At 34.1% G+C, this 19,962-nt stretch overlaps 1 protein-coding gene and 1 long non-coding RNA gene across 3 annotated transcripts; both read right to left on the bottom strand.

Annotated features, from left to right (window-relative positions):
• Positions 1 to 8,191: 8,191 nt before the first annotated feature.
• Positions 8,192 to 18,268, bottom strand: LOC147382624 (uncharacterized). Of its 2 annotated transcripts, none has more exons than XM_086427767.1 (6): positions 18,130 to 18,268; positions 17,562 to 17,910; positions 17,388 to 17,457; positions 11,953 to 12,071; positions 9,515 to 9,782; positions 8,192 to 8,445 (listed from the first exon to the last, which is right to left on the bottom strand). In XM_086427767.1, exons 2-5 carry the CDS (start codon positions 17,847 to 17,849, stop codon positions 9,543 to 9,545), a joined length of 717 nt encoding a protein of 238 aa, XP_086283893.1. In that variant the 5' UTR covers positions 17,850 to 17,910; positions 18,130 to 18,268; the 3' UTR covers positions 8,192 to 8,445; positions 9,515 to 9,542. The 2 variants fall into 2 exon arrangements, with proteins under 2 accessions (XP_086283893.1, XP_086283894.1); XM_086427768.1 differs by lacking the exon at positions 8,192 to 8,445 and adding an exon at positions 8,458 to 9,092.
• Positions 15,374 to 17,381, bottom strand: LOC147382625 (uncharacterized). The gene is made up of 2 exons (XR_015173399.1): positions 16,841 to 17,381; positions 15,374 to 16,142 (listed from the first exon to the last, which is right to left on the bottom strand). It is a non-coding gene; the product is annotated as an uncharacterized LOC147382625 (long non-coding RNA).
• Positions 18,269 to 19,962: the final 1,694 nt, after the last annotated feature.

The following is a 19,962-nucleotide window of genomic DNA, read 5'->3' on the forward strand; positions in this document are numbered from 1 at the left end:
TTGCTTTAGTTGTGATTTGTACCTTTAGTTGGTCATCTCGACCACACTTTAAAAATAAATAAATAAATTCTTGTTGCTTATCTAATAAATAAAAAAAAAACTTACACCAAACCAAGGTCTGAAATCTCGTCTCAGAGGCAATGTCTAGGTTATAGTTCAGGAGAAAATCCGAGACTGTATTGATCAAAATATTCTGAGAGACTTAAAAACATTTGATGATGAAATTCATAAAATGATGAAATTGGTTTTTTTTCTTGAAATATTGGTTATTTTTTCCCTTGTTTGAAAAACAACTCCTGAATTAATAATTCTCACAATTATAAGGTATACTTGACATGGATTAGGATTAGACATTAATGAAATCTTTTGCAGTAATCTTTCACAAAATTATCAATTAATTAGAATGGTTCTTTGGCCGACTCATTTGTCTTTTGTTCTTTGAAAAAAAAAAAAAAAACATCAATAAATTGGTTTGGTTTTATCCAAGATAATTAGTAAAACTTATCATCGTTGTTGGTCTGTCATTTTCTTTGTTTTTTTAAAATCCACCTTGGTGGTGCATTCCTGATCTGGCTTGGTTTGGTATTCTCTTATGTCTGTCGGAGAAGATAAAACTGGCTGGCTCATGGTTTCAAAACTCGTCCGAGTCGTCTTAGTATTAAGCATGGATGAGACGGACAAGTCAATTTTTCCAACAAGATTTATAACCCCACGTTCATTTTTTTTTTTTTTTTTTGAACGAGACGCATCTGAAAACTCGTCCAAAAGGTGATTGGGTATCTGGCATGGTTCTAAAACCATGGGCCGCCTACACTACGTTAGAGAGGATGGCATAAGCTAAGCTTCTTCCTTTCGTACATTTCCAAACTTTTATTAAAATATATACTATTTAGGTCCAAAGCCTTTCTTGTCTTCATCTTAGCCTTTAAAATACTGATACCAATTATGATGCCAAAGAATCAAATATATATGTGTCCATGGCCTATAAGTCATTTTGAGCTTTCTTCCCAACTGATTTTAAAAAGGGACCAACTAGTTGCACATCACTAGTAAGTGGTTGCGCACTAACCTCCATTTTAACCTATTAATTGCATTTCATGATCAATAACGTTCAGATTTAGGGTTGTTCACCTTCTTATGACTTCGTATTCTCTGGTCGTGTAAATTGTAAACACGTGTGTTAAACTATCAAATGTTTCTCAAAAACTATTGAGCCAACAATAATTTATTTGAGCATGATTGAAGGAGTACAATATTTTTATTTTTATTTTTATTATGAGTGCAATCATCCAAATAGAGTGGAAAATTTTTAAGTGATGGAGTGCAATTGGTAGTGGGTGGTGTGCAACTAGTTAGACCCTTTTAAAAATTGTCCGAGATCAAGATGATTTTCACAAGATATGCAGATTCGCTCTCTTCTTTTGGTTCACGAATATGAAAAAAAAAAAAAAAAAAAATTCAAAATTGTCGTGGATACAAAGCATATCGATTTCATTAATTTGTAAATGATACAAGACATGAAACAATGATCCAAACCTACCATGCTGTATCAATAATAATATGAGATCAAGGCTTTAACACTAACGTTAGTTCGAGGGTAGCAGAGTAAAGAAGTGCAGTTCTTTAGTCAAAGGTGATTTTTGGGAAGTATTAAAGTTCATTTGGTAGGGCTGTTAGAAAGTATTCAAATTATATCATATTAGAGTTCACACCTCCACTTCAATTGGTCTTTTTTCATGAAAAGCAGACATGAGATAACAAATCCAGTGTTTCACTAAGATTTCGAATAGCTGTCCCGAATTCAAGTTGATTATGTTTCGCTTCTTCCTCGGAGAAAGACGATCAAACAATTCCCAATCATGGTCCTTGCGGATCGGATCATCCGTATAGGATACAAAAAGAAACTCCAGATATTTGATATCTTTCTCTTTGAATGAGATCTCAATTCCAGCTACGGTTTCATTAGATATCTTACAACTAGAATCCCTCTTTTTTCCGATCCGGTTCCTCCACCACCGCGAACCCCAGTTAGATTCAGGCATGATACACAAGTACTTTTTTTCGGATCCATGAAACAACTCTCAGAGATCTTTTTCCCTTTTGGAAGATACAGGAGCGAAACAATCAACCTATTGATATTGGAAGACCCAAAAGATTCTTCCAATGTATCATTTCTGGGTCCAATGGAATTCATAGGTATAGGAAGAAGCCCCATCAAATAGAGATTTTTTCTTTCGACCATATTTCGATTGTTAATACGATATATAAGGACCGCTACTACAAGCAGTACTACACCTTTGATCGTGAAATATCGATTGCTTGTTGAACCCAATGAATTACGTGTCTTCTTTGAGGTTAAGGGGATAAAAATGAAAAATAAATAAAATTAGAGGGTATTATTAAAAAAAAATTGAGATTAAAAGAGAAAAAATGATAAAAGATGAAATATAGTAAAATTAGAAGAGATGAAAAGTAAAAGAAATAAAGTGGCACCCATAAAGTTATAGCTTTTATTATGTTTGTCCAATACAAAACAGTAGCAGATGGGAAGTTTACCCTCCCTCCACCCCTCACACACACACAATTGTAGCAATTGTGGGTCATGTCGTTGTATTTAATTATATTGATATTTGTTAAGATATATAAAGTTTACTTAAATTTTATATAATAAAAAAAAAAAAAATTGGGTTTGGTTTGAACCACATTCGATCCTTAAGGGATGAGTCTCAAATCCAATCCAATCCTCATTGGATTGATACTAAATCAACCCAGATCCAATCCATTGACATCCCTATTATTTGGATATTTTCATGATCATATTTATTTCATCAGAATGTTTCAGTCATTAACTTAAAAACCTAATGACATAATCTGAAAAAGTTTCATCAACTTCTTACAAATGCTGCTGTACTTGTTGTTTCTTTCTATTTTCAACATCTGGAAGCACTTCTCAAGTTTGTTTCCAAACATTAATTTTATTTTAACCTCAAAAGCACAAGCTTACTCGAAATACATTCCCAAATGATGCCCCCTTTCAAATTGCCAAAAACCAAAGGAAGTATTGTGAAATGGAGCGCACTATTGACACCCACTTTTTGCTCGTCTCACTCACTTAAATGTTAGAAGTCCGTAATTTTTATTATGTTTTACCTCATATACTCACTTAATACTCAACAAACAAACACAAATTTTCCTTCCTATTGATTTGAAGCATATAAACCTTACCAAGACATCCCTACTAAAAGAAAACCCTACCAAGGTTCAACCGAATCCTCGTAATCGAATGATTTTTCTTCAAAGATTCATCAAAAAATCGTGTTGTGATTCATTTTTAGGGGATATTATTCACTAAAATCTAATTTTTATCATTATTTGATTTAATTAAGCATTTTTAAGGGTATAATTAAGTATTTTGATAGATTGAGGTGAGTTTTTATCATTTATTTTCATAATCTTTTGTTCTTGAAATTGGTTTTAATCCTTTTACAACTGAACCATGTTAAAATTTGATTATATCTTTATCATTTACATCGGATTTTTTTTTTTTTTTTTTCAAAAGTTCCAATATGTTCAGTAAGTCAAGATCAAACTCATCAGCACTATTTTTATAGATAATATACCAAATGCTTTTTTTTCACATGGGATCCCCATATAATGAATTATTTGATATGTCTACCATATGATTGCATATGTTTTCAGTATGTTTCTATCAAATTTATCACTCTTAGATCGATAATTACATATCGAATAGTTCTTTGCAAGGAATCCCATGTGAAAGGTATTTAGTATGTTATTACCGAATCTTTTTTGAAATGTTTGGTATGTATCTACCAAAAATTATTGAAAGATTTAATAGGTTACCGTAGAGGAAGAATCTGGTAATACCTTGATCAACTCTACTTTACTGGACCGAAGTAGCTCCCCTGTCTCCCCTGTAAGCATCGGTGTGGTACTTGTCAATAATCCTCTAATGCTCAAATTAGAATTGTAGAGAAAATAGTATTCAAGAAGCAAAAAATTCGAACCATTTTTCCTTAATTGATTCCTCTATTTATAGATCCTTCTTTCAAATCAGGATTTCCCCTTTAATCGGAATTTGATTACGATGAATCCACTGATTCCAAGGATCCTAAACGGAATATGAATCTCTGAGATTGAGTCCAAGATTCTTAGGAGATCTCTTCCGAGATCTCAAGACTTGATCTACGTAATTCAAAATTATGTTGTTATTTGGATCAGGCATGTCTTGCCAAGCAGACCAGGTTTCCACTTGCACTATCTTGCCCTACCAGCCAAGCTAGACGCCACTACCTTGGTCCACCCTGCTGATGAGCAGGATGAGATTTACTGGCTCACTCGAAGTACAACTTAATCGGCTTGGACACGTGTACAATCTAGATAACATATCATTATTATCCTTTACATTTACCCCTTCTCAAGGAGACGCGAAGTCTCGCCGTCTTCTCAAGACGCGTATTTCTCTTCTGATTGGTTGTCATTATCTTCCATCATTACCTATGTTATTAATGTATTGAAGCATTAAATATAGCGTCGCTTCAAATCTTTTTAAATGGTTGAGACGAATCGTCTTTAATTTGTAATCGTACATGTGTCCCATTAACACCTTCATTAAACCCAAAGGCTGTGACGGTTAGACTGGGAAAAGTTATTCTCCGTATGAGCATGTCTTCCTTCTTGCCCTATTATAAATAAGGGACTCTCATCACTTTCCCTTTCTATTGTTCTTTTACCTTTGCGAAGTTATCTTTGGTGCCTTCGAAGTTTTTCAGACCTCTGGCCACATTTACCTGTCTCGTTTAGAGGTAATTTTTCCCCCATCTTACTTTTTACTCCTCTGTAATTTCCAATTCTTCAATGGCCATCAACATTACCAACTTTTTAGGGAATTATTCATCCCCACCTCTGTGTCTGTTAGGATTTGCAAAGACCCTAATAACCCTGACGAATGTCGTCAGGGGGAAATCTTAGTTTACATCAATCAAATTAAGGCTGGCTTAAGCTTTCCTATTTTTCCCTTCATCAAGGAGATGTTGAGCAAGATTAATAAGGCCCCTGGGCAGATGTCAAGCAACTTTTATCGCCTAATAGAGAAGGTAGAGGAATTGGGATAACCCCCAATGACTTCCTCTCCAAATACAATCTAAAAGCCATCCCCTCAGCGCCCTGGGTACTACTCGTTGTCCTTCAAAACTATAGTTGTCGCTCTGGTACAATCTCTTCCCAATGTTGACAAATGGTGGTACAAAGATCCCTTGATCATCTCCAAGGACTAGGAGTTTGGTTCTAGTGTTTCTCGTGAGGGATTTAGGATCCCTCAGACTTTCCAGGGCAAGCCACATCTTTAACTTCTAATAATGTTCGCTTTTATTACATTCTGATCGTGCAAGTCAGTCTGATCTGATCTTCGAATCCCATGTGAAAGGTATTTGGTATGTTATTACTGAACCTTTTTTGAAATGTTTGAGATGTATCTACCGAAAATTATTGAAAGATTTAGTAGGTTACTATTAAGTTTTAAAAGAATTCGGTCGATGAAACTAGTACATAACTATTTGCTACAGACACCCAACTTTTACTAATGCCACACCAATTCCTATGTAAATCATCAAAGAATTGCACACAGTTGGTGTGGCGTTAATCCAGATTATCCAAAAAGCCAGTTTCTGCGACTGATGGTGGAAAACTAAAAGCACTTACAAACTGACACCTAATATGCCCCTTCCCTTGCCTTACCTTGAGTATTCTCTTATAAACAAATGAAAAAGACCTAAATGCTTGTCATTTCCAACCTCAAGCCTCGGAAATTTATTATCTTCCAGATCAAGGCAGACAACAATTATAAATTTTCCAAAACACTAGACTATTCATTCTAATTTTGAAAACTTTTGTTTAAAAAAATCTTATTTTGTGAACCAGTAAATATTTTTCCCATTTTAATTTAAGTAAAACTATTAAAAAAAATTTAATTGTATAATAAAACACAATGGTGTATCCACACCTTTGTCTCAAGAGATGGGCCTTTCCTGCGCAGCTTAGGTGGAGGGCGATTCCTCCCGGAGGGGCCTGAGCCATCAGTGAGATACCACTCTAGAAGAGTTAGAATTCTAACCTTGTGTCAGCACCTACGGGCCAAGGGACAGTTTCAAGTAGACAGTTTCTACGGGGCGTAGGCCTCCCAAAAGGTACGGAGACGTGCAAAAGTTTCCTCGGGCCGGACAGAGATTGGCCCTTGAGTGCAAAGGCATATACACCTTAAACAATGTATCTCAAGGACAGTTTTTCCCACAATAGTAAAAATGTTTTAATTCTAAAAATAATAATTTACCGTTTTGGAATTAAAATGAATAGTTTTATTATTTTGGAAAATTTTCAATTTTCAGGGTATGTTTTGATAAAATAGCTTATTTTTAATTCATTAAGTCTCATAAATTAATCCATTATTTTCAACCTCACCTTAAACCTTTCATAGAAAATCTTTATTTTTTCTAACCAAAATTCTATCAGTCTTCTACTTTCTCTAAAAATCCCATCTCATTCCTCTGGTTTTGAAGGTTTATGATGAATCTCAAGGTTGAAGATTAGAATAAATTTTTTAACCAAAGAGGTCAAAGATTACTGATTTTAGGAAGAACCGACTACATGTTGAAACAAATGCGTTGAAGACCTAGGTCATGGGAGCATGTCGTCAATTTGAAAACACAGGGATCTCAACAAGGAGTGCTAAGCCTAAATATTGTTAGAGAATCGAGTAAGGACTTTGCAGGTCAAACCGCATAGTAAAAATATGGATGTCAATGTGTCGTCCATCACATTGACTCATCCAAGATCTGATCTGATATGACTCCTTAAATATTTGCACATATCATCTAAATTAATGAATACTCAACTAAGGCTTAAAATGGTACAGATTTTATCTGAAATCCAAGTGATCCGAATTCAATTTTAACGGGTTTGATGCCATCAAGTATATCCGAATTAAAATATAATTCAGATATGGGTTGACGTCCTTTGACCCAAATCGAAACCGGGTCGGATATGATTCCATCCCTATATCCACCAAAATTCAAATGATATATTACTTGGCAAGATGTATTCTCATATTTTTTTAAATCATCTTTCATCAACCTACAACCGTTGGGTATAGTGATCAAAATGACTTTCTTCAAAATGGAGAGGTCTTGAGTTCAAATGATATTTAATCATATTTTTGCAATTTTATTTAAAATAATCTTACATGAAAATTTTTATTTAAAATAATCTTAAACGATTTGTCATTGTCCAACCCAAATCAATAAATTCGATCGGATTAAATCTGGATATGATTTTAATATAAAAAGCAATGGTTCTGATATGATCTTAACTAGTATGATCCAAGTCAGATTCGGATCCAGATATGAATCCAAATAAAAAATTCGGATAGACACTCATATCCCACCTGTATCCGACCTGTTTTAAGCCCTATGCTCAACTTTGTCAATCTGGCATTGTGTTTTTTTCATGTAAAATATAGTGATTTAAATGGTCATTTTCTGTGTAAAATAAGATTTTTGCACAGGATGGCAAGTCAACTTGGCATCAGTGAACAACAATGATAAAGGTTTAAAACAACAACCACCACCATCATGATCATAATAATAATAATAATAATAATAATAATAAAATTCAGTAAATCTGTTATCGGCCAATCAGGATTTCTTATCCAAGAAATCCAAGATCAAATATAACCCTTGGAGTTTGTTTGTAACCAAGTTCGCTAAGAGTGAGTTTGTAATAGGTCAGAGGCCTAGCTTGGTGTGTTTTCATGTTCTTTTTCCTTTTTTTCTTAGTGTTTTTCTTTTTAGTGTAAGATGTTCAACCTCCCCGCTCTGTTTATGTTTTTTATTCTGCTATTAATCCCCTCGCACACGATAGAAGGTTAAAGCTATGAAGTAATAACATATAACTACTACATCTCATTAATCACCCTATATAGATGAGTCAAGCCATCTGCCAATAAATCATCATCTATCCAAATTTTTTTCCGAATACTCTATCCATCCAAATTGTTGGGGGATCAACAACATAAATTCCATTCCGTTATTTGGCTCTATCATGAACCATTTCAGTCAGAATATTCCTTTAAATCTTTTATTTTGGTCTTTGTATGTAAATGAAAAATCAAAGTCACATATGTTATGGAAAATAATACTATTAAATAAGATGTATTACAAATAAACCAAAGTTCATTCATACAGAAAAGTAACAAAATACAAAAGTAAACCAATGACTAACATGATTCTAACAATTATCTTCAACATTCCGCTCAAAGTTAGAATAGAAATGATGGGTGATGACTCAACTAGCCCATATAGCTACTTTAACTTCTTTTCATCTGATAGTTTGTGTTCTTGTATGCTTCGACGCTTGTATGTTTTGACAATCCCTCTGAAATTAACAGGAGGGATTATTAATTTAGCTTGGTGTGACACTTGCACTCAATAATCACTATAGAACATAAACCAAACGGCAGAACCTACTGTTGCACATAATAACCATTCATGGCACAAGTCTGTAAAAGTGATCATAAATTCATAGGTTCATACTAATCAGATGAGATGATCTGTTGACAATGATGAAAATGTGAGGCACAAAAAGCATGTGTGGCTAAATGTTGACAAACCCTGAGGGGGGTTGGCTCAATGGCAATTTCAGATCAATAAGCAGTTAATGAGTTCGATACCCAGTATGAGCATTAATTCCTAGGGGCACCCATGAGGGAACACCCTCACTTAATACCTGGTGTGTGTGATGTGTGGGCTTTGCACGTGCCCCGGGACTAGTCCTTAGAAAAGACCATGATCTATGGACTGGGGAAAGCCCAGATACAGGCCCGGTCCGCAGTCTACAGGGATACCCAGGTTATCAAAAAAAAATGTAGATAGCAAAACAAACATAAGAGCGTTGGCCCCGTAATTGCCATTACCTTCACCAATCATAGTACAACCAAGGATAATGACTTGAGAAGCAAACCCTAAACACAAACTTTGATAGGAGAATCAACTTGCAACAATGGTGTGGCACAAATGGATAGACTGCTAAAATCCAACAAGAATATATATATTACAAGCAACGATGAGAAAAGGTGGAAAGACTTTACCAAAAAGTGGAGAACGTAAGAAATTTCATAAATTCCATTATACCACAATGAATAACTCGACGTGAATAAGATCATGATTAGTAGTACCCATAATGAATAATAGCATAATTAAAAGTAATAGCGATAAATAGTAAATCAAACGGTACAGCAATGAATAATACCAACAAATGCTCAAAGAAAAGGTTGATAAAAAATAAAGAGGAGGTTTAAGTCCAGATGATTACGCCGCAGAGAGGTCATGTGAGAACTTAGAGCTAAATAAAATGATCAATTGCATGAAACCCCAGAGCTTTTTTCCATGTACTAATGTTAAAAACCTTCAAAAAAAAATCTGAGAGAAAGAGAGAGAGGACTTACGTGATCCTTTGATGGCTACAAGCTTGATTCAATTGGTGCTCGGAAGGTATACCCTGATTATGTCTTTCTTTAATAACTTCCGCCTACAGGTAGGACATTTACTCTGAGCAGCTATAGCGGCCTTAATGCACTTCTTACAGAAGATATGGCCACACTTTGTTGACATCTCCTCGACCAATGGACCCATGCAAACTGGGCAATTGAAAGTGGGTTCCTTCGGTGGTGGAACAACCTGGGGTGGTTCTGGAGGCTTCATAACGCTCTTTCTCTGCCATTGCAATGATCTAAGAGTTGGTATCATTTTAAACCTAAAATAATCAGTCACCAAATCGGGGTTTGGTAATAAATCGGCAAGGGAAAAGTTTGGACTAGGGTTAGGGTGGAGTAATTGTTCCTACTAAATGGTGTTTCTCATATTATATCACCACATCCCATATTAAACTACAATAATAAATCACCAAATCTTGAATTAATATCATCAAATACATCCACAAAAGTAACCACCAGTCAACAACATATTCAAGGTCTATATTGTTCAAAATATAAAAAGATTACAATCATGAATCCAAGTTAGGATTCATCAACCAATAAAAAAAATCATCAAATTCAATGTCATCCTCATTTTTTTATGCTTATTAGTAAAATGGTCACCATCATCTTCATCCATGTTATCTCCTCTTACTAGTGCGCATCAACTGGCACTATACAAGGAAGGGCTGAAATTTTATCCAAGCAAACATACCCCAAATTACTAAAACAATACCAAAACACCATCTTTTCCTATTTCCCGATTTAATTGCAAGGTTTGTGATTTTATAATGAAATTATTAAAAATCGTAACTATGAAAATAACATGTGGTTGTGATAGAAAAAACCGTGAATGTTTTTCTATGATGGGTAAATGTTTGACCTAGCATGTAGAACCAAATTGAAAATGCCTTTCCATGCATGCATACAGAAAACACAACCTTCAAAATAACAGATGGATTGTTTAATCATAAATACACATACATTGGATTGATGCAAAATTACAATGCCAACACAAAAAATGGACAAATTACATGAATATATATCAAATATTTCAAATATATAGCCGAATTCTGAGAAAATATGCTACTAAAATGCATTTGAAGTCACATGCACAATCAAAAAGCCCACCTCAATGTAGTGATAAGTACCATTGTTGTGCCAGTTTATACTACTGTCCCGATTCATATTAACAGGTCAGTGGCGTACCAGCATACCGTATGAATTTTCCTTTTGGTCCACCATAATCCCTTTCTTTAGAGGAACAAAAGATGCAATTGGCATGAATAATATGTTTAAAGTGAGAACAGGGTAATGCAGTTGCAAGGCTTGTGTGGTGTATCATAAGGGTAAATGAGTCCAAATTACCCGATTGTGATGCAAGAGAGTGAGGGAAGAAGATGAAATACAGGGTATAGGGAAATTGGAATGGAATGTGGATTAAGGATTTGGGCTATGATGGGAATTACCATAAATGTATAGGTAAAGAAAGGATTAAGGTTGAAGGAAAGGGATTTCAAGAAAAGGTTTGAAGCCCAAAATGTTTTATTAGCCATTGTGAAAGATTTCAACAAAGGCTAATCGGATATGTAAAGCACAAAGTTTTGCAATTGTAAATCTCACGATAGGGTGTTGTAATTAGGTTTAGGGGTATGAAATAGGGTTACGTAATGGAGTATAGACCCAAAAAAGATGCAACCTAAATAATTGCAGAATTTCCATTAGAACCTGTGACTGTTGGCATGATTTGCGTCCCACAACAAAAAACCTTCTCTCATGTTCTTGTGATATCATTCATGTTACAATAGAATTCTAGCAGCATTGAAGTTTTGCATTACAAAGTTTGGATTCAATAGTGTCAAACTCAATCTTCTATACCTTGTTAGTAGTGTTGTTGGAGTGTAATCAGGTTCCTCAAACAACCAATTCCAACATGGCACATGTGCCTTGGATGTACCTCACAACATTGAGATAGCCGGTAAAAACTAAAAAAATGTTATCTGAAAGGGTATTTGTAAGGTCGGTCTCTGGTTCCAATGGTCTCATACCCGGAACCTGATTAGGTTTCGATTATGGGTATATGTGGAACCCAACCGAAACCAACCTGCTGAGACCCCATAGCATATACCAATAATCTTGGGTACATGAACTAAAACTAAGTTCAATCAATATGTTTATAGGAAGAATTGAAGAAAAATGAAAAACTGGAAGTTCTAAACAAAACTAGAAGCATGATTTGTTCTTCATCAGTAAAGTAGAAGTATAAATGAAATTTGAGACAACAATGCAACATGATGAAGCATCAAAATCCAATTTTTTATCAAGTAACAAGAAGGACAACGTAACCACGTTCCTATAATATAACAACCCACGAAATTAAGTAAGAATGCAGTAAATGAGAAATATCATACCTTGGCATTACTGTTACCCTCTAAGTTTATGTAAAGCTCACTGTTACTAGCTGTCTGGTTAGGCGGAGCTCTTTTACGCATGTTGTAGCTATTGAGAGCCAACCTAGTTAATGTTTCCTCTATAATGGTTCCCAATTGAGAAAGGAACAAAGAAAAGATGTTAGGTGGACCACCAAAAAGGCAAGAGTACAAATGTAATAAATGGAAAATAAATAGTAGTCCCTAACAACACCAGCCAGGCATATTAGAACTTATCAAAAATTACATTAGGATATCCAACAATGTCCCTTTATCAAGGCTAATAAAAAACCAGAACACCTATTGCTCAACCAGTAATAATTGAAAAGGCAATTCTTACTTTAATCTTGTGAAAAGAAATGGAACAATAAAGAGCATCTATCACACCCCAAAACCCTAACACGCATCCCCATGATTACGTGTTAGAATCTCGATGTGTGAAATATCTCTCATACAGTGACAAATACATATAACTCAATAATTTCAAACAATGATACTATATGTTGCAACGGAAGCATATAATTATGTGATACATAACAAAACAACAATCCTATCTCACAACTCCCTTTATTTATGTATAACAGAAGAAAATATTGGCACATACTACCAAGAATATACTAACTTTCTCTCTAAACATAAATTGGCCTACTATATCTATCGATGCTCAAAACACACAAACCTACTAATCTCGAAACTGCAACATTTTAAATTTGATCATTTATCACTGGAACTTCCTAAAACTAAGATGATTGGTAGGGTGAGTAACAAGGGAGTTACTCAGCAAAAAACATATATTTCTAAATCATAATCCTAATATGAAGATTAATCACACAAATTCATTTGTAACGATGCAGCTTTATTAATTCATAAATCTGTCTAAAATATTTCAATAACTATGAAAAAAAAAAACATTTTCATAAGCCTGAAATATGAAACATACATCATCAACTCATAATATAACATACAATGACAAAGTACTATAATAGAGAGTTGAGGGTCACAACTGATGTGAACATCTCAATCAAGATATGATTGATCCAATACTTCAACAGTGTAGAAATCCACCACTAGTTCTTGATTTTATGGCCAATCTTTGTCATACTTGGGTAACTGATTTTTCGACTCAGATTGGCCGTTGACCAAGGCCTTAAGAAACGGGCCAAATAAGTGGGTCATTCTTTCCCAACTACTCTAGATTGTTAATGATCATTGACTAATCACATTCGTCTATGACAATCTGACGTGCATGTGATCCTCAATAAAACTCTATAATTTATACAACTATCTTTACATCTTGTTTTCTGTTAAAGATAGAAAAGAAATTCCTGGATTCCTGTTGTGGTTTTAAGTTTATATGCATTTCATACTACATAAGAAACCAGACATCGTAATTGTTATCCTAGAATAAAGTGTAGCTTTGAAGTGACACAAAACGTTATACTTTGTAGGTTTTCACAAACCCTTTAATTGATTACTAATATCATAAGTAAAACTTTCCTTTTTCTTTCTTTTTTCAAAATATGAAACTTTTCTTTTTTTTCAAAATATAAAACTTTAATATTTTTCAAAAACATGGAACAAAAAATAACAGTCAAGCATGTGAGTTGAATACACAGTCTATCACTCAACATAAATGCACCCCCTTTTCCTTTTTTTTTTTTAATTTCATTTCATTTATTTCTGTTTTTTTTTTATGTCTTACATGTCAATGAAACGAAGCATTTCCACTCTTTTTTTTCTCTCGTCTTACACGATCCTCAAATCAAAGCATGCCTCACATATCTATCGTATCTCTCTTTCGTGACTTACATGGCGTACATCAAAGCATCTCATCACTAGATATTTACTCCACAAACACACTCAATTGAGAATCACATTCTCAATAACATCACACAAGTTATCACATCTCCAGTGTGACTTTATTATAAAGGAATCATAATCTTGTTCGAAAAACTTTTTTTTTCCATCAATCCAAAACTTAAGTTTTCCTTTACAAAATGAATAAAAGCTTTTTTTTTTTAAATCCCATTGAAATTCTTGAACATCAAATATAAAAAATTTCATAAATAATTCTCTTGCTTAGATAATTAAAATCATAGAAAAACTGGCTGTAATTTTTCATTCTAAAATTCTTTCAAAAATCCTTTTTTTTCCACAACAATATTTCTATTTTTAAACTAAATGGTTGATCAAAACAACTTCTTATTAATCATAGACTATGCTCGATTAGCTCAGAACCATGCTTTATTATTACAATTAGTTTAATAATAAAAAACATTATCAATTTTTATTCAAAATCAATTTTACAAGACACTTTTATAATTAAAAAAATTTACAAGTTTAATTTGGTGCATCAACAAAATCAACTATAACATAAATACAACAACGATATATCAAAATTCTAATCTAACATGCATGAATTTGTTTTTTTTTTTTTAACAAAATACATATATTGAACATAAATTTTGAAATAAATAATTTACTTTGAAACAAAAATCTTTTTACAACAAATCTATGGCTACAATTAAGATATTAGAAGTTCCCTACCACATTGGATTCAATTCTTAACTTTACACCTTGACGTCCTAAATCTTTATTCAACTAGTCCAGCATTTTATTCACTATCACTTCCTAACGAGATCAACACCTAAATTAAAAGTCAAGAGATAAACAACTTTAAGAGTCGACTTCTCTCAATAGATTTAACAAAAATAAATATGAATTAGCTCTTTATATTCATAAATATTCTTCTAAAACATCATTTTGGATCAACTAACATAAATCATCAAATCAAACTCACACAAAACTATGTTTCTCGACAGTTTTAAACCAACAAACAATACATGATTGACTAAAAACTATCCCATCACAATCATGATTAATAATCAACAAATTCCATAAAATTTATTCCTCGAGATATGTAATAAATTTTCAAGGCATTACAGTGCCCCTTACCTCTCTAGCCCAAGTTTCAAAATACACTATAATGTGAGTTTTTTACCAGTAAAAAACATAAATTTTATAAAAAAAAGGAAGAGTTGTACACACACGAGGAAGGGAGAGGGGATGAGAAACTCATCAGAAAACAGGCCCTACAACAAACCAACAATGTAAGAACTATTCCTTCCCAATTGAAGATGAAGTCTGCAAAGAGGAAACCCCCTCATCTCCCTATTATTTTGATGGAGGACCAAACATATGCAAGGCCTTCCACCGATAGAATGATGGACTGAATATTATCTTCTCTACCTTCAAAAATGTGGTGACTGCGTTTCTTCTAATGGCACCAACAAATAGTGAAAGGGAACAATCTTCATAAACAAGAGTCCATTAGAAGAAAAGGCATCTGAATATCATCCCTCAATAACCCCCAAACACACTTTAAGCAATAGTCCATTTTATAAAAAAAAAAATGAAAAAGGTAACCCCAACACCTTTGAAAACATGTTATAACAAACAATCGGCTGCTCACTCTCTGAGTAATGAGAATATTTTAGAGGACCTGCAGTCTATTTCTCAAGTGGATCACAGCTAATATCTTGTTCAGTGTTGTCATTCAGTGTTGCCAAACCCATCATTGCTAGTTATTTCAACCATCTCCAAATTCTATTGTCCTTGATTCTCGAATTGACTTAGTTAACCTTAGCCTTTTCCACTTTGTTAAGAAGAGAAGCAATGGAGTCCAGTTCCCAATAGTTAAGTTTTCGTCTTAGGCTCAAACCCCAAAAGATATCGTTGTTATTAGCGAACATACACTAGTTAACCTTCGCCTTCTATGATCACCAGTCACATAAGTACATGAAATTATATGCTCAAAGCGTTGCCACAACACCAAACATCATAACCAAAGAAAATTTGAACCCCACCCTGACCTCAAATCAGATGCTCATATTGCAGTTTCAAATAAACTAGCTTGTCATGCAATCTGCCAATTCCAATATGGGCAGACTAACAAAAATCAAATATCTCTAAAGCTAAACCCCAAGGGGTTGGCCTAGTGCAAGCTGAACCTTGATAAGCTCCTCAGGAAGGGTTAGGTCAAGTGTTTGAAACCCCATGAAGCAATGAATTCCTTAGGGCCACCCTCCAGGGTCCGGTTGACCCTCGACTCAACCAGTTGCACGTAGGACTTTCTAAGGGGGCTATGTGTGTGACCGTGGGATTAGTCTCACCTGAAGAGTGGGGATAATAAGCAAAAAAAAAAAAAACCTCTAAAGCTACAAATGCAATCACACAATCTCGTCATGAAATACAACTAAAGCAGCGAGCAGATAGTTTTCCTTTAGTGAACAAGTGAAAGTCGGAAAAAAAAAAAAAAAGTGACAATTTGACAATCCGTAAGTAAATTATTTAAAGCATTGAGAATATATGAACAAAATTCTAGGTAAAGATAACATCTATAATTTATTTTATAATTATATAAAGTATGATTTAGTTATGACCCAAACATGGACACAATAAAATTTAACTTATCCAAAAAAAAAAAAAAATGGACCCAATGCATTTTTAAGCCTTCCCAAGAGAGGAATTAACTGATTGCAAAAGATGGATTTGCTATCGTAATTGACATAGTTAAGTTAAAAAGCATGTGTGAGTTATAGACTACCAAAAATGTTTCATTTTTTAATGTCATACCCTCACACAAGCTTAAATTATCAAAAACATGGACCCAATGCATTTAAGCCTTCCTGAGAGAGGAATTAACTGATTGCAAAATATGGATTTGCTATCGTAATAGTTAAGTCAAAAAACATGCAAGTTATAGACTACCAAAAAATTATTCATTTTTTAATGTGAGTTATAGACTGCTAAAAATGATTCATTTTTTAATGTCATACCCTCACCCAAGCTTAAATTATCAAACACTCACATGAGATCATGGTTTTAAAAATCGTACGAGACAGATAATTTGTGAACAAGACGAGATCCCAAAACCGGGATTTAATGCCTTCATCTTCAATTTCTTCTTCAGTTCTCTTCTGTGTCAAGATCTTTTTCTTTTTTCTGGTCCACGGGTCTGAATTGGGCTTAAAAATCATCCAAGACCGATATGACTTGCATCTTGGAATCGTTCGTGAATGAGACCACGTGTCAAAGCGGTTTTTAAAACCATGCATGAGACTGAAAGGTGACGTGCAAAATTGGTTGGACAAAATGTTAGTAAATGACTAATAGGTACACCTAAAATGGCAAACTTTATCAAAAGATTTATTTACACTGAAACATTCCTTTTATCTACCAGCCTTGCAAAATGGGCAGTTTAGCAAGTTAGATTAACACACACAATAATAATAATAATAAATTAAAAAAAGTATTTATCAAAGGAAAAAAAAAACCAAATAAAAGTACTCAACACATTGAATAAGGATTCTAATCTAATATATATGCAACAAAAAACAATAACAAATCTTTGTTACCTTGATGAACTTGTGAATCATCATCAAGCACTAGTGTCACCCCATTGTTCCTTCTGGACTTATTCCTCGCCTAACAGTAGAAAAACAAAAATAACCCATTTCACTAAATATTGTCGAGACACAAACAAACAAATAAATAGAATAAAAGGTTACAAAAATCAATTTTTTTCTTACTTCGCAAAAGCTTCGCGGAGAGGAGATAACAACTTCGTCATCAATGGCTTCAAGATCAATCGTAGCAGGTGGCGCTAAACCCACCCTTCTTCCTCCTCCTCGTCCTTGCTCGCTAGTTTGTGCTTCGTGTGGAGCACCGGTGGCACGTGCGGAGGTGTCCTCCAGAGGCCCCACGGTTCGATTATCACCAGGAGGTGTATCGTTGAGATCAACATCGAGTACCATTTTTCTTCTCCGGGTGTCCCTAACGTACCCTTTGAGTGGTCTTCGAGTGTCATTTGTGCTCATTTTCTTTACTTAATTACTTGTTAGTGTGATCTTCTGTCTGTATAGGCTTAGCTTCAAAACCCTAAACAAGAAATGAAAAGTAGAATCAAACCCTAGAAATCAGAAAACCATTACTCACTGAAAACATCAGAAGGAAAATATAAACAAAAGATTGCAATTTGAAAGAAGAATGAAAACCCTAATTTATCAAAAGAATAATGAAACAGTAGAAAACTGATTCAGACAAGAATCAACAAAACCCTAATCGATCCATTAGAGAGAGAGAGAGAGAGAATCACACCGGAGCCCTGAGAATCGCAGCTCGAGAATTAGGGTCCTTCGAAGTATAAACGAAGTTCGTTCTAGTAAGAGAGAGAGAGAGAGAGAGAGAGAGAGAGATGAAATCAAATCAGAAAGACAGACGATAATTACCCCCAAATAATTACCGTTGGATGGCTCCCGTGATGTGAAAGCTGTTTGAGTTGACTCGGAAATTAGCCGATATGAAATCAGTTTGGGTACGAAATGTGCAATCATAACCATGAAAACCATATCTTCACATTTATTTTTAACAATACTATATATATATGCAATCATAGAGACTTTAAAAGTTTGACTCAAAAGTCAAAAGAGTCGACTTCACTTTATCCCTTGTAAGGGTCTTATCAAATATGACTTTTAACATAGGAGAGGAATTCCATAAGTATTAATAATTAATTGATTATATAATTACATAATTGGATCACTTTAAAATTAATATACAAAAAATATTTATTTGCTACAATAACACCCTTTTTATCTCATCAAATCAATAGAATTTTTTTTTTTTTCCTTTAGACAACCCTCTTTAAACTATTTTGATTTAACAACTTTCTCCCAACCTTTTTATTTTAAAGGATCCAACCAAACAAAACATTTCTCCTTTTCTCTTTCATTTTTGTTTTACCTTTTTAGGGTTCTTAAAGAGTCTCAAGACTTAAAGCTTATAAATTGATTGAAGTCATGTTGACCAGTTTCTCTCTCTCTCAATCGAATCCACCAACAATCTATCCCCAATTTGTATATCATTTTTCATTTGTCATTTATAGTAAAATTTATTGGAATAGATCATAATCTCCATTAAAAACTTAGGTTGGTCAAAAGGAGGTCATTTTTTTGCTCACATACTCCTTGGTGCTTGCCATGTCAAGTAACAAGGGTAGTTTTGTAACTAACAAATTTACTTTTGTAAGTTAGAAATGCCGTTCAATACACATGGATGCATGTGATTGGTGGATCCCAGACTTTTATGAGCAAAAAAAATTCGTTAAAAGGTGGCGTTATTTGCAAACACCTAGAACTAGAATTGGCAATGGGTCGAATAACATCTACCCAACTCATCCGACCTGAATAAATCAGATATGGACAAGCGTTTTCTACCTGTTACCCGTTTACCCAAAAGTTTTGTAGGGTTAGGTATGTATGTACATCATATCCTACCCAATTACCCGTTTACCCGACAATAAAAAAAAAAAATTCATATTCTATATATAAATATGTGTAAATAATTAGTGTTTATACCATATAATTTTTGTTATTGAATTACAAAAATTCAAGTGAGAGGGTAAAAATTTGGGTGACCCAAAAATTGATTAAGAAATAAGATATGGTTATTCACCTAAATCCTTGGTAAAATTTTGGATTTGGGTATTTTTCGTAAAATACGGGTAAGAAATCGATTATGGGCGTGTGTGTTTCAATTCAAGTATGGAGTCGGTAGAAGCCTTACCCGATCTGTTGTCAGTCCTACCTAAAATGCTCATCATATCCACTTATTTGTTGCACCCACCTAAAAATTGACATTTCTCATTGTACCTACCTATTTGAAGTAATTTTACCTTATTCTCTCTACACCCACCCAAGAGGCTTTGAACCCTCCTTCTTCTTCTTCTTCTTCTTCTTCTTCTTCTCTCTCTCTCTCTCTCTCTCTCTCTCTCTCTCTCTCTCTCTCTCTCTCTCTCTCTCTCTCTCTCTTGATGAAAAAAACTTTGTTAACGGGGGTGGTCAAGTTGATCTAAAACCCCAAAGAGAGAACAAAGCAAAACAACAAAAACAACGCAATTAAGAACTACCCATACGGTTACAAATACAATTC

The sequence above is a fragment of the Akebia trifoliata genome, chromosome 16, assembly GCF_017979445.1.
Source record: "Akebia trifoliata isolate Shusen 1 chromosome 16, ASM1797944v1, whole genome shotgun sequence".
Lineage (NCBI taxonomy): Eukaryota > Viridiplantae > Streptophyta > Magnoliopsida > Ranunculales > Lardizabalaceae > Akebia > Akebia trifoliata.